Raw genomic sequence first — 15,096 nt, 5'->3', positions numbered from 1 at the left:
GTGTGTGTGTGTGTGTGTGTGTGTGTGTGTGTGTGTGTGTGTGTGTGTGTGTGTGTGTGAGCATGTATTCATATTTTTGTGGGGACCAAAAATGGAAGTTTACTATCCCTGTGGGGACCAACAGCCCGTCCCTACAAGCTTGATAGAGACTCAGAATGTGGTTTTAGTGTCAGGGTTACAATTGGGTTATGGTTAGGTTTAGGGTCAGGGTCAGGGTCAGGGGGAAGGGAAAGTATTATGTCAATTACATGTCCCCACAAGATGTGAATAACCAACGTGTGTGTGTGTGTGTTTAGGGATGCAGTTTTTTGAGAGATGGAGGCAGACCTCATTTTAGATTCTTAGCATCTCTCGCTGTTAATAAAAGACTGAAATGCAGAATAAAGCAACTTTTTAAATCCTCCTTTTGTTACGGTTAAAATGAGGTTTGGGTCAGGATGAGGAGGAGGAAACGCATCGTGTCAGTGGGGCTCAGCTTCATTCCTCCTCCTACACCGTCCTCCCCGGCTCTGTTTGTGTGCTGGTTTGGAAGAAGCGTCTCGAGTGCGAGTGGCTTATAAAGCTCTGTGACAGCGACTCGGCTTCGATGCCGCTTACTGACTCAGACTGGAGGAGAGGCAGCTGAGGGAAATGTGTGACGTACGTGGCCTCAGCGATAAATGAAAACAAAACACTTTAAGGACGTTTGTTTGGCCAGAGAAGGAAACATGGACTCTTAGTAGAGTTTAAACTGTAGTCTGTGTGTGTGTGTGTGTGTGTGTGTGTGTGTGCGTGTGCGTGTGCGTGTGCGTGCACATACCAGGCAGTACTTGTGTAGCTGACTGGCTGATGGGGGCCAGGCCTTGCTGCTGCATCGACAGCTGGTGCAGCTTTGCTAACTGACAGGAACAGAGATGGAAATCAGACAGAAACAAGCGATGATATCAAAGATGAGCAGAGTGAATAAAGCAGCTGTTTACCTCTGAGTGAGGAATGCCGTAGTGGCTCTGTACTGCATACGTCTGAAACAGAAAAATACAGAAGGTTGACGTTATCACCTCATTATCCAGCCAGCCTGGAGTTCATCATGAGGTTCAGTTTGATCAAAAGTCCAACAGACAGACAAGAGAAGACAGGAGAGGCTTTAAAATGTGGAAAAGTTTGGTGCGGCTGCTTTAAGGTCATTTAGAGCGATCAGACATCTTCCCTCTGATTAGTGAAAGCTGCAGATGAAGTAGATGAAGAGAGTTCTGCAGCAACTGTGTTGAAACATAACGTGCATCATTTATGATTTTCCTTAAAAGTTGTAAGAAAATTGTAACACTTTTTTAAGGTCTCTCTTTGGAAATGAAGTATTCCCGCCGGCTTGGGAACGCTTCAGTATCTCTGCTGATGAGCTGCAGGTGATGGTCAAGGATGGGAAGGTTTGGACTTCTCTGCTGACAATGCTGGTTCCCCGACCCGGATAAGCAGCAAGGCGCTCCGTACCTTCTGCATTTGCTCCATCTGTCAGATCTCTATTCGTTTTCAAAGGCGACCGTGGTTCAGGGGGTTGGGGAGCTCATCTGTAACCAGAAGCTTGCCGGTTCGATCCCCCAGCTCTTTCTGTCCTGGTCGTTGTGTCCTTGGGCAAGACACTTCACCTACCGCCTACTGGTGATGGTCAGAGGGGCCGATGGAACTCTAAAGGGCTTTGGGTGCCTAGAAAAGCGCTTTATAAAAATCCATTATTATTAAAGTTGATACTTTTGCCGTGATTATAAATTCCTTCATCGCACGAGTGTCTGTATTTTCTGTGCCTGAAACCAAACCTTCACTCTCACCTGCACCTGTGTCACCTTTTATTTTTAAATCCTTGAAGATTTTTAATATAGATACAGCGAAGCTTTTGCTCATAATAAAAAGTAGTTGATGAAAAACGTTGACATTTTCCAATCTCTCCGGAGCTTCAGATACAAAGCCCATAAACCAATTCAAAGACCCCGAAAAGCCCGTCAGTTAAAGGTCTTTTCCTCCGTCTTCTGCGAGTACAGAGGGAAACACCGTCAGGATTAATGCTCCGTGATGCTCGGAGTTACTGAAAACGAGTTTCCCTCGATCATCCAGTCCGTGTTTTATCTGTCCAACATCATGACTCGAGGAGTTTGCAGACGGCTTCCCGAATCCCTCGCTGAACTTCAAAGAGGAGCAGCGCGTCCACAGGCGAAGCATGAGACGGCTGCAGGGGAGGCGGTGTGTGTGTGTGTGCATGAGCAGGGGGACAAAGTTGGTGTGGATGCATTCGAGACACTGCAGAGACGCTTGTGTGTCTCCCCGAGGTTGACCAACCTTATATAAGAGATCTCAGACTGTGCTGCTGAACTTTTGACTCCTTTCGGCAGCACTCAGGGATGTGGAGGATCCACAGAATCCAGCTCCAAAGACTGACTCTATAAGAGTAACGGACCCGTGTGAGCTCTGCTTGATATTTATACACCGTTGTGAACCTGAAAGTCTACCAAATGCAAATGGTCCATGCGGGGTCCAACACGGAAAGCACCATATAAATATTTATGCGCGGTTTAATGCATCATGAATGAGAGACGCAGCAGAAAGAGTCTGCTCCTGCACGTCTGGGATTCTCCGAGCAGGAGACGACAGCAGAGAATGTCAGACTGACGAACTTTGTTCCTCCTTTTAGGAACGACCGTCTGATGTCGGCGCCCATATTTAAGAAGCTCCTCAGTCAGCCGCTGATGCTCTGCTGGAGCGCTCCGTGGACGCCCACAGAGCCTCGTCCACGAACCTCACTGTAAACCAGAATAACTGCTGTAACCACGGTAACATGTTTCTCCAATCAGAAACGGTTTTTAGGAATAAAAGCTTATCTTTGGATGGGCATCGTTTTTCTTCTGCTGTCTGAAGTTTAGGCGAGTTGAGGCTACAGATGGACTGAGTCACGTGACTCCATGCAAGCAGCTCATTCGTCAGTGTAGGAATACTTAAAAAATACAACATCGGACACAAAGGTACATTTAAAATGGACGTGTTATAGGCGTGTGCATTAAGGTTGAGCGATTGGACGCATTTATCGACCATCAGTTTGCTAATAATGTTGTTTGAAGCTAAGAGAAGAAGTCAATGGAGCAAACTAATAGTGCTGCATTATATGATTAAATATTTCCGTCCTGGAAGCATGTGCTGCTCGACAAAAGTTTTCAGCACCTCGACGAATGGCTCCTTTTCCACGGTATGAAACGACATCGCTTCCTTTGACAGATATTTAGCGTGCGCTGTGTCCACCTGGGGCTGTCCTTGTCATATTTAACCGTTTTAGTAAAAGCACTTTGGATATTCTGCTGGTGAAAAGCTTTTCTTGAGCTTGTTGATGGAAAGCTGGTGATAGCCGAGCATACTCAGCTGGACGGCGAACACTTAAATGCTCATGCGAGTTAGTCGTGTTCGAGTCCTTTGCTGCTGCCGTACGTCTGCACAGCGGCAGCCTCTTTCATCCGGTTTAGCGCCAAAGAAATCCCAAACTGACGACTTTGGTTTTTTTGACAACTAGTTCCTCCATGTTTGGACTTCTTTGTTCTAAATAGGTAAATCGGTCCGTGCACGATTACATTGCTTCGCCCATCAAAAAGTCACCTGCATGAATAAATCACCTATCGTTGTTTCTTGGACCGATGAATGTTGGCTGGAGAAATTTGACATATCGCCCGACTTTAGGGCAACTGTAAGTCTTTGTAATGCTATAGCCCTTTGTTTTTAGTAAAGACTCATTGTACTGAAGTGTATTAGTACTTATTGCACGAATGCAAACATGCTCACTACACTTCAAATACACAAACTAAAACTGATGCTAGTCTCCCCCGCACAAACAGCCGGAGCCTCCGACTGCATGGAAGCAAATTAAGAGTAGCGCTGCGGTCACATCTTTCAAGGCTGTCAGGATGTCTTTCCCATAATAATCCTGCTTCGCTTCAGGCTGTTTCAGAGCGTGAAGTTCAACCTCTGAGGAAAAAAAGCTCCTCTGACAGCCGATCACTCAGAAGCGGAGCAGTGACACCTGTCATCTCCAGTAAAGACAGCCAAGAAAGGGAAAGGTCACACTGGAGTCGACACACGTTACTCGTCTAAATCTGATGGATCGTCTGAAGAAAGTGGGACGGAGCTCATTTCCACTGTGACGGGATACACTGCTGCCTCCTGAAGACCCCTCCCTGTGCAATCACGCCACCTATTAACTTCATTTACCGATGAAGCGTTCCTGTTGAGGTGCAGGAACAGTCCCCTCAATGACGCTACAATCAGACACAGTTTTTATTTTTCAGTGGGGATGACTCCGGCTTTCCAGTGCCACTGAGCGCTGAGGATCCAACGCACATCATCATGAAGGGAAACTCGACTAAAGTGTCTTCTACGCGACTGGACTTCTTCAGTGCTAAGACCACCATTTCTCAGATGAGAGGTGAAACGTCTCAGAGGTGACGTGGTTTTCTTTCCAAGCTCCTTAGGCTATCGACCTGCACAGAAACACTAAACTGGCTTCTTCTCTTTGACACCTAAGCTAAAATCTGACGATGGCACATTTTAGCCATTCTGGTAACATCGACTTCAGGCTCCACGATGAACACTCAGGAATCCAGACTTCACTGCTTTAAGCACCTCTTTTCCAAACAGCCTGCGTTACCTGCATTTAGTTAAAAGCTTCGTACTAATTTCCTCTAAAAACTCGTTGTTTACTCTCACTGAAACATGCTTAATGCCATTTCAAACACGTTATCACAGCTAATTATCCCACCGGAGAAATCCTCACAGCTGCAATCTCGAAATAAAGATTAACGTTTAATCCCAGAAATGACTCCATGACTACTGCAGATGAGTTTGTCACCAGAGCGAGAGACGCAATCATGATGTGACTCGTCACAAACGCAGTATACGAATCCTCTTCGTCTCTCAGTCGCTGCCTCCTCTTCCTCTCTCTGCAGCCTTAATAATGAATTAAAGGCGTTAATCTCCTCACGCTGACACTGAACTCTGCATTAACCCTCCCTGCATTTCTTCTTCCATCACAGCTCTTTTCTCTAAAACCTCTTCGTTTCAAACATTCCTTCACATCCTTTTCTGTGTCTTTCTTCGTACTCTCCTGCCATCTCTTCCCTACAGTCACGTGATGAATACTTGGTTCTTCTGAATGATTTGTGGCCACATCTTAACCAGTAATGATCACTTTCTCTGATTAAAACAAAAATCAAGTCATGCTTTTGAGTGCTGAGGTGATTCCTGTCTGACACAAAACTCTGCAGGACGAGTCCACAGTTACTGTTCAACTCTTCACTGTGTGGCGATTAAAACTTTGTCACTTTACTTTGACATCCTGAGCCTGCAGAAAACTCTGAAATAACGTGAGGACGGAGACGATTCAAGAGTTTCGGAGCTGCGACTGAGACTGTCCGGTCATTCGTACGAGCCAATCGGGAAGCTGCTGATCAGTGGACCTAACAGTCATGAGAGGAGTGTAAAAGATCTGATCGATCATCAATCACGTATGTAAGTAACATCCATCCATCCATTCGCTTCCGCTTATCCTGTTCAGGGTCACGGGGGGCGCTGGAGCCTATCCCAGCTGTCATAGGGCGAGAGGCGGGGTACACCCTGGACAGGTCGCCAGTCTGTCGCAGGGCCAACACACAGGGACAGACAACCATTCGCACTCACATTCACTCGCACATTCACACCTAGTGACAATTTGGATTATCCAATTAACCTATCCCCACAAGGTGCATGTCTTTGGATGGTGGGAGGAAGCCGGAGTACCCGGAGGGAACCCACGCGAACACGGGGAGAACATGCAAACTCCACACAGAAAGACCCCGGCCTGATGTTGGAGTTGAACTCAGGACCTTCTTGCTGTGCGGCAACAGTGCTAACCACCGTGCCACCAACAATATTCTGATAATATTCTTCACAGCAAAACTGACACTGATGTCACTCCAAAGCAGAGCGACTGTGCCTCCGATGTTAAACGTCTTTTTATCGATTTGTTACCAAAGACGAGGTTTTTCTACATTTCTCTTCATTTCTCCTCCCCCAGTCTCCTCGTCTCACCCCCACCTGTCACTTCATCCCTCCGTCTCTCCTCCCATCCGTCCCATGGAGCCTCTGCTAGCTAGTGTTGTTTGAACTGACGTTCCCAAGGCTGTGAGCCTGACAAACAATATGCATTTACACACACACGCACACGCACACACGCACACACACACACACACGCACACGCACACACGCACCACACACCACACACCACACGCACCACACCACACACACACACCACCACACCACACACACACACGCACACCACACACACACACACACACACACACACACACGCACACACACACACACACACCACTTAGCTATAGTTGGCATGCAGGCCTGTCAGTGTGATGGAGTAAAGTGCTCTTCTGTTCTACTTCGCACACTTGTGTTGTTTCTAGAGTCCTATTTGTCATCCTGTCTGTGTCTGCTGTCTCTGTGTCTCTGAGGACAAACAGCTGATCTGCAGCGAAGTCAGTCAGCTTAGTTTGGCTAACTTGGTCCATGTAAAGCTTTTATCCCATTTAACCTGTGTGTGTTGCTGCCAGCGTGGATCTGTCTCCAGATCAGTGGCTCACAAAGATTCTCTGTTTTGGGTTCTGCTTCTTTATAATCGTCCGTTTACTTACTGCAGTTTTAGTACAATCACACAGCCGGGACGATGAACGGGAGCTGTGGCGAAGCTCCAACACAACAACGTGTCAAAGACGCGTTTTAAAACATTTACAGGTAGTTTTACTTTCAGAACAACAGACGTGCAGTTGGTGAGCGTCTGCTAGCTGTTGCTAGCTGTTGCTAGCTGTTGCTAGGTGAAACTGCTGTCAAAACCCTCCTTGTGACTGCTTTGGTCACTAACAGGTTGCCATGGTTACCTCTAGTTTATATGGAAGACGCAGACTCGTCTGGAAACATTTGCCACCTACTCGCTCAGCAAACGAAGAACGTGATGCCAACTGGAAACAGAGACGATTTATCTTCAAAGTAAAAGTTGCTCCTTTTGAAATGTGTTGGTTTCAGGCTGAGGCCCGAGCTTTTACTTTGAAGGCAAACCTTCTCCACGTCCTCTCTGTGACGCGCTGCTGCTCGGTCGTTAGTTAGCAAAGCGAGTTGGTGTCTGGTGATCAAAAACAATCACACAGAGGTTTTTGGTGCAGCATCCTCACTGTGACCACTTTCACTCGGCCAATCTCTGTGACTCAGGCAAGCTCTTTTAGCTCCTCCCCCTTAATGCAAACTTTCTTCTGATTGGTTGCCTCTCACAAGCTCAAGGTCTGAACCACAGGTGGGCTGAGCTGTTGTTGTCTCAGCCTCCTGACGCACTTATGGTTCATCAACTTTAAAATCCAGTTGACTTTCTTCTCAAGTTATTTCATTCACAAACTTGGGCGTCCAAGCTGAATAAATCCACTTTAATATCAGATTTAAACATTTCTTATAGTGTGAATAAGACACGCAAAGAACAACAATGGTAAATTCTAACACACAACACGACCTGCTGAGTGACTTCATGCTTCGCGCTGCTCCCAGAGACTTTATTCTAAATGTTTCACGGCTTAATTACGATTGATTTTGGCTTGAATCCTTTTCCCGATTAAGAAACAAGGAGATCATTCACCATTTGCTAAAGATGTAGCACTTTCACACCACCAGCAGTTTCTTCTGACTAAAATCTGAAATACTGGATGTCGAGAAGCCCGAGAATATAAAAATCATATTTGAAAATAAAAACTCATTTATTGTGGTAATCATTTCAATTTACCTCGAGTCAGAAGAACATTTTACACTGAAGCAGCCGAGCTTGTATTCACTCCATTCAGCTCAAACAAGAAAAGAGAAGTTCATTCCACTAAATTGCTTTTCCGAGGTTACCGTGTGTTTGTCTCCGCTTTTCTCCACGAGGTTTTCAGCTTCGTCGGGCAGACGCTGCCGACTGTGGATCTGGGTTTCAAAGGCAAAGGTGACGACGGGAAAAACACCGTTTAAAAACGCTGAGAGGGGATGTGTGCATCTTTTATGAAGCCATGAGCCGCTGCAGTCACACCCTCAGATGATCACTCACAGAGGCTCTGCTGGATGAAAGAATTTTAAATGTAGAAGCAACGTGGCCCGAGGCCGCTTTTAAACCAACACGACGCAGCGATGGCGGGTTCAGCGTCTGGCTGAAGGACGTGTGGCTAATGACGGCGACACACAAACTGACCTCAGACCGTTACGTCTAGTCTGAACACCCGCGCCCTTGACATGAAGCTATTTATGCACCAGCGCTCACCGGGGAAAAAAACCTCGTATAAGAGGCGCAAAATTTCATCAGATTGTAGGTTTGATTCATGCACGAGTACACGTGAGATATGTGAGAAAATCTGGATACACTTCAAGACGATAAGAGCTCAGAAATTATGCTCAGATCAGTAAGTCACATAATTTCAGTTACAGTCACACAACACACACAACAAACCCAAACACATTAAAGTGGATTTAACATGAGTGCATAAACCTGACCTGACCTACAGGCTGATGTACTGCCAGCTCGCAGACTATTCATCACGCTGTCCTAAAACAGCTTAGGCGAGATTAATGGCCAAAATCTGCTATCTGCTCACTTCCTGCATGGTGCAGGTGCTGTTAGCAAAACATGAAGTCAAGAATAACGTGAACTCCTGGGCCATGAGGCGGGTTCAACACAGCAACAACGAGGCTCAGCGGTCAAACAAATACGGTTACTAAAAACGGTAAATAGAAGCAGAGTCTGTCACATGACAGTGATGGTGTAACCCGCCTACGACTTACAAAAGCTGCACGATATATGAAATACAAAGAGGTTAAACAACATACTGCAGCAGTGTGTGTGTGTGTGTGTGTGTGTGTGTGTGTGTGTGTGTGTGTGTGTGTGTGCACGCTGATCAGTGAGGCGGGAAAAGGTGTGTTACAGTTACAAAGCCTGTCTGAAGGTCCTGAGCCTTCACACCGCGCTGTCGTTAGAACAGCCATTTACTCCATCAAATTAATATCCACACCTGTGTTTTTAACCAAGGATAAATATAAAACTAGAATTCAAATCTATCCTCGGACTACTACAAATATGACATCAGGTCCAGAGCAGTTTTAAAATTACTTGCAGCCAACGGGGAAAAGAAAGAAAACCCCCCAAACTATATTAACTCTGAGAAAGGCTCCGTTCCCGACGCGACCCCAATATGGATAAGCGGACGAGAACGGAAGGATGGATATATTAAATCTATAAAACCAGATTTCTTGATCTTTCTTACTGACAAGAAGCACAGACAAAGCCTGTCTGTGCTCACAGGTCTGTAAAAGGAAACTGACAACGATTTCACCCCCGCTGGTCTCTGCTCTCAAACGCAGCCCGCTCCAGAGCACGTTAGCTGCATAAGTTACCATGGTGATGTGCACGCAGGGTTGACCCTGAAGTCCTGAAACCCGCTTCGACGTAAAGACCTCTGCTCGTTCAGACGATGACCGCCGGTCACGAGGCACCGCTCATAATCTCCAAACCTCAACCTCAACAACCAGCATCCAAGTAACATCGACCAGAATCACCATCCCCGATGGTGCTGCATCATTTCTTTTATTATTGTATGAATCATGGTCATTATTAATACCTGTGTTTTTAAGGTATTTTGCTGGAGACATGATATTTTCCTGTAAATGTGAGTAAACGTGCAGTTTTGTTGCAGGTGAGCTTCATGAGCTGCTTTAACGTGCCAGACTGCAGGTGTGTGTCTGTCTCCTAGAAACGACATTTAATTAGAGCTAATGTGCATCAGAAAACGCTCTTTGAGGGAACTCGGTGATGTTTGCATCGAGTTTACGAGTAACTTAATGAAGAAATGTTGTTAATTAACAACTCTGAGACTCCATTAGAGTCTCAAGGAAGTTTGTGGTACTCAACATATCCAGCACGGCAACACACCGTGGAGCTCTGGTTCAGCTGCTGCAAAGCAGCACAGCTGTTATTGAGCATTAGAATAATGAGGCTGTATTGAGTGTTTGTGCTTTTGATAGCATCCCACCTGCTGTACGTTTTGGATTCATTAAGCCACTTTTAAGCCTGTTTGAGGACTGTGAACCTGATGGCAGCCCTCTAGGATACAAGCACATAAAAAATGACCCGTGCATTCCCCGATCCATCCTCGCAATTATAGCCAACGGCTGTTTCACAGGCTCTACTCCTGCTTCATTTGTGTTTCAGAGCAAACAATGAGTCGGGGGGAAATTCGTTAACGGATGCGTTTCCTGGGAGGTGAAAGCACCGAGAGCGAGGAGGCCGACCCCTCTCAGCTGTTAACGGCCATTAAACTCGCCAGGAGGAGCTGCTCGGCATCCCCGCTCGTCTCTTCATCTTTCCCTCTCCTTCCCTGCACTTATTTTTTCCCGTCTCGATTCGTCACGTCTCTTTTCCTCCTCGATTCCGTGTTTTTCTTTGCCTGTTTTGTACTTTTTCTCCACGGCATTCGTCTTCGCTCAGCCTCGGCTATCGTGCGCCTGCATTTTGTTTGCTTTTAATGTGAAAAAGAAGATTCATGTTTACTGAGCTCCTCTGTGCAGAGGTGTTAATCTGGCATCCTTGACCGCACTGACCATCTGTTTTTACGATGCCAGTGTCGGCTGCAGCGCAGCAGCAGCATGATTGAATTCGGGTCCTTTGGCTCGCTCCCCGGCCCGAGGAAGGCGGTTGTTTACCTGCCTCACACGACCGACCGAAACAAAAAGATCCGTTGATTTAGAGCGAAAACTGAAACAAAGCGCTGGCGTGTGTTGGCGATGAACCATTTAAGCAAAAATCGGAATAAATAGGAGGCGAGCTTTTGCATTGTGTGGGGAATGAGGACCGAATGGGAAGAAGGGTTTGATCTGCAAATTGAGTGCAGCTGAAAAACGACATAATTATCCTGAGAAAAATTCGAGTTATGTGAATAGAATTGCATAAAACAGCAAACTGAGGACTTTGCAAACAAAGACACTTGAAAGAGTTTTTCAGGAACTTTTTGTTCTGTGAACTTTTGCCAAACACGTCACGTTTGAAACTTTGTCAAATCTTTTAGTTTAGTCAGATTTTTCTACTCCTTTCTACTAGTATTTGCAGCCCAACCCAAGGTTTGGGACCTTATTTGTAAGGTCTTGATCCTCCAATGACAGGTCATCTCTCATGAGTAGCACTGGGTGCTCCAAAAGAAGCAGGCTCAGGGAGGCAGCCAGTAGGCGTTCTCCCAAAATGGCCCAAAGATTGTGGGACACGGCTGCAGGTTCAACCGTGCAGAAACAGGATGAGCCCAAGAAAATGAACTCCAGCAGGCCACCGGTGTGAACGTCTCTGACCAAACAATCAGACACAGACTTCATGAAGGTGTGTCTTGTGTCTTGAGGGTCATCAGTAAACCCTGTGCTCTCGGCCCGGGACTACGGAGCCCCGTTGGCCGTAGAATACCAGCAGTGGCAGGTCCACAGCAGATGCCCTGAGTTTCTCAGAAATGAGAGCAGGTTCACCCTGACGTGGAACGCTCTCATGGAGAACGTTATGATGTCTGTAAGATTGTTCAGCGTGAGTGTTTGGTGGTGGATCAGCGATGGTCATGGATGGACGCACAGGCCTGTACAGGCCAGGCAGCAGCACCCTGACTGCCATCAGGTATGGCGCTGGTGCAGTGGGTCCTGGGTCCCTCTTGTTGTACGACATGTGGTGAGAGCGTGCAGGCAGTTCCTGGAGGATGAAGGAATCGATGCCACCGATGGCCCTCGGGCTCGTCTGATCTAAATCTAATAGAAGACCTCTTGGACGTCACCAGGTTGCCCCTCAGACTGTCCTGAACTAGGAGGACATCCCCCAGGACACCGTTCATCGTATTAGGAGCGTGCGCCGCCATTTTCAGACAAGCATACAAGACAAGCACGTGGACAAACTGCTGAGTACCGTTTGGAGTTGCTGCAGTGACTAGCCTGATGCATCATCACTTTGATTTTCAGAGCTGTGCAGGTCCTTTCATTCCTAACGCTGAGTCCATATCAGTGCTGATAGATGTGTTTTCAGTGTGTTCTCTAATCTTTTGAGCAGTGCATATATTTGTACTCGCAAAATTAAATCATTAAACTTTTACAAATGTTTGCAGGGCTTCTCATTACATCGTATAGTGAACACATTTCAGTCTGGAGCAGCTGACTGCAGCTCTAAATGTTTCCATCTTTCCAGCCCAGCTTCCAGTCACAGCAGCTCGTTGGTAGATGGAAACAAAGGCAGTGATGCAGTGACCTTTGACCCTCGACCCTTGCCCCCAGGCGGCCATACTCACTTGCTGCAGGTCCACTCCTCCCTGTGCCACTGAGAACAGGGGGTGAGAGCCAAAGTCTGAAGCCTCGAACACCTTCAGCCGGCACAGAGAGACACAAGCAGAGTCAACGCCACGGTTAGAGCTCAGAACTGATCAAACATGAACAACCTGGTCACTGCAGAGCGGCTCGGGATCCTTCATCGCCACAGCTGTTCGACGTACAGCTAAACCTGTGTGAGGCATGCAGCGTGGACACTGTTACACACTAACTAATGTCAAGCTGGGTCAAATCTCCCCTAGAAATTAAAGTCATGCACAGTCACCTCATGAGACTTGAGTTAGTAAAGGAACAGGGACAAGAACTGATCCCCGCTTTTACCATATAAAGAAACAATTATCATAGTTATGAAAGCATTATACCAACAATGTCTCACTAACTGTAAAAGCAGCAATAATTGTGTTAATTTAATAAGAAAAATGCGGCCTTAAATTTTACGAGTGTCCTTAAAAACTATTTTCTTTATGTCACTGAATCGGCTGTAAGTTGCTTTAACATGATGTGAGCAGTGTTACTCAGCTGATTACATAAGTGTTTGCTCTGCTGCTGCAAGAGCTCAGAGTCATTGTGTATTTATTTGTAAGACATTTTGAAAAGCAAAGGTAAAGACAGCAAAGACCAGACGCACAGAACAAGTAACAAAAACAGGTTTTCCATGTGATTCTGCAATGAGAAGCAGAAATCAGCAAGAAACCATCAAGAGTTCATTTAGTTTCCCATTTACTGCTAGATGAGAAGATGAAGTGGAGCAGAATAAATATTTTATCATTCTCTGAAGGAAAACTGCCACGTGGCAGCGTGAAGGCAGCGTGACGCCAAAGGTGTGCCGATGCTGTCGGACCGCTGAGACCGTCTCCAAAGGCCAAACTGCCTGGAGATGCACTGAAATGACTTGTTTTAACAAGATGGCTGAGATTCAATTTGCATCAGTCTTATTTTTATAGCCCCCCCCCCACACCAACGGCCGGCTCAAGGTGGCGACGCTGAAAACCAGAGAAGGAACGCATGAAACGGAACAGCGACGTCACGCTTTAGTGACGTGTGCGATCGGCCAACTAGACGTTTAAATGTTACTCCTCTGCTACGCAGCACTAATAACGCCATTCGTTTAAAATATTAATATTTCACGCCAGCTAGTGATTGGTTCTTGGCTCTTATACAGCGCCCCGGCCTCTTTCTGTTGTAAATGAGGTGGAAAGTGAAGCAGATGGTTCTGCAGTACTTTGCTAATGTCATGTAGACTGTAGTGAAATAAAGTGGCATGTACTGAAGCACTGACGCGTCCTGCACACGCATGTGTACAAACAACCAAAAACGCTGCAGTCTGAGGTTCTGTGTCTGAAGTTACTCACAGTTCCACACTTTTAAACATGTTTTGGTTATTGAAGGCTGTGATTAATGGAGTATTTGTAAAATGATTTGATTCCATTATTCTCAAATGTTTTCTTACAACTAATCTTGATTTTTCCATCTAATTTATTCCTCTGGTAAACGAACCATCTCCGTCTCAATGTTTTTATTCTTCGCTTCTTGTTAAAAGGGATGTTTTTCCTCTCTACTGTTACCTTGTTGGGCTTCCATCATTTTTGTCTTTGCAGGTATAAAAAATAAAACTGAATGAACGTAATGTTGTGACCAGAGGTCCGACAAGCTAAGATGTCATAATTGTGTCTAAAGTTTGCAACCTGCCACTCACTGGAAATCAGTGTAGGAAGCATCAGCGCAGTAGTAATCTCACTGATCTTGGTTTATAGTAAACTAGCTTTCCCCAAACGTGAAAGGGTTTCTTTAGACTCCGTCTAGCTTGAGCTTTTGTTCAAATATGCAGCTCTGCAGAATAACAAGCAAACACAACGACTGATTTCTGTCTCTGTCACTTAAACTAAAGTGCTGGTGGAAAACTGTGATGCACTAAAGTTATAAAGGACCTTGTTTTATTGAATCGTCTTCAGCATTGATTTTACTTTACATGAGATTTTAGGGTTTTGAGTTGATGAACTACAAACTGTCCCACCGCTGACTGCAGCAGCGCCTCAGAGTTCATCCACAAATAACCAAATGCCCCAGACAACTACGCAGAGAGACGTCCAAGTCAATCTCCAAACAATCTGTGCTGCAGTCCAGTGATGTGTGACCAAGTACAGACAGATCTCAGTTGTGCCACTCTCTTAGGGAAAAATAAAAATCATGCAGGTCTCGGACTGACCAAATGACAACCTGCGTGCCGCTAAGCTCCGATGCACCGTCGAGCCTGAGCGCACACGGCAAGATTTCTGCAACCAATTAAGCATCAGAGTTTTCATCTCAGAAAACTTTTCAGAATTCAAGGTACTTTGAAAACCCTACAGGGAGAAATCGTGCAGGATTTTTCTACTTTGGTTTTGTTACGCTTGAGCAGAAAGTGCTAATTGGGGGCAAACGAGGTCAGAATATTTGGATCATTCAGCTTTCATTCAGTTCAATTCTCTGGTTTACAAAAACAACACCAGGGTGACAAATATCAGGCTCATAACAGTTAATATCCACATTTAGAATTCAATGATATCAGTGAACTTATTATTTCTGTGGCGCTTAAAGTATGCAAGCATGAGATGAGCATACAGGGAGTGCAGAATTATTAGGCAAGTTGTATTTTTGAGGAATAATTTTATTATTGAACAACAACCATGTTCTCAATGAACCCAAAAAACTCATTAA

At 45.7% G+C, this 15,096-nt stretch overlaps 1 protein-coding gene across 8 annotated transcripts in view; it reads right to left on the bottom strand.

Annotated features, from left to right (window-relative positions):
- The window catches only part of pcbp4 (poly(rC) binding protein 4), a 218,545-nt gene that overhangs the window by 23,923 nt on the left and 179,526 nt on the right, over positions 1 to 15,096 (bottom strand). For 7 of the 8 annotated variants that reach the window (XM_042223664.1, XM_042223665.1, XM_005928939.2 and 4 more), the window contains 3 exons: positions 12,363 to 12,434; positions 960 to 1,001; positions 800 to 878 (listed from right to left, as the gene is read on the bottom strand). In XM_042223664.1, coding sequence (XP_042079598.1) covers positions 800 to 878; positions 960 to 1,001; positions 12,363 to 12,434 — 193 coding nt within the window. The remainder of the gene's footprint in view (positions 1 to 799; positions 879 to 959; positions 1,002 to 12,362; positions 12,435 to 15,096) is intronic. The other variant, XM_014335709.2, reaches the window with a different exon arrangement.

Source organism: Haplochromis burtoni, unplaced genomic scaffold (genome assembly GCF_018398535.1).
Source record: "Haplochromis burtoni strain Fernald_Lab_line unplaced genomic scaffold, NCSU_Asbu1 Contig_117, whole genome shotgun sequence".
Taxonomy (NCBI): Eukaryota; Metazoa; Chordata; class Actinopteri; order Cichliformes; family Cichlidae; genus Haplochromis; species Haplochromis burtoni.
This window is presented reverse-complemented; position numbering and strand designations above follow the sequence as displayed.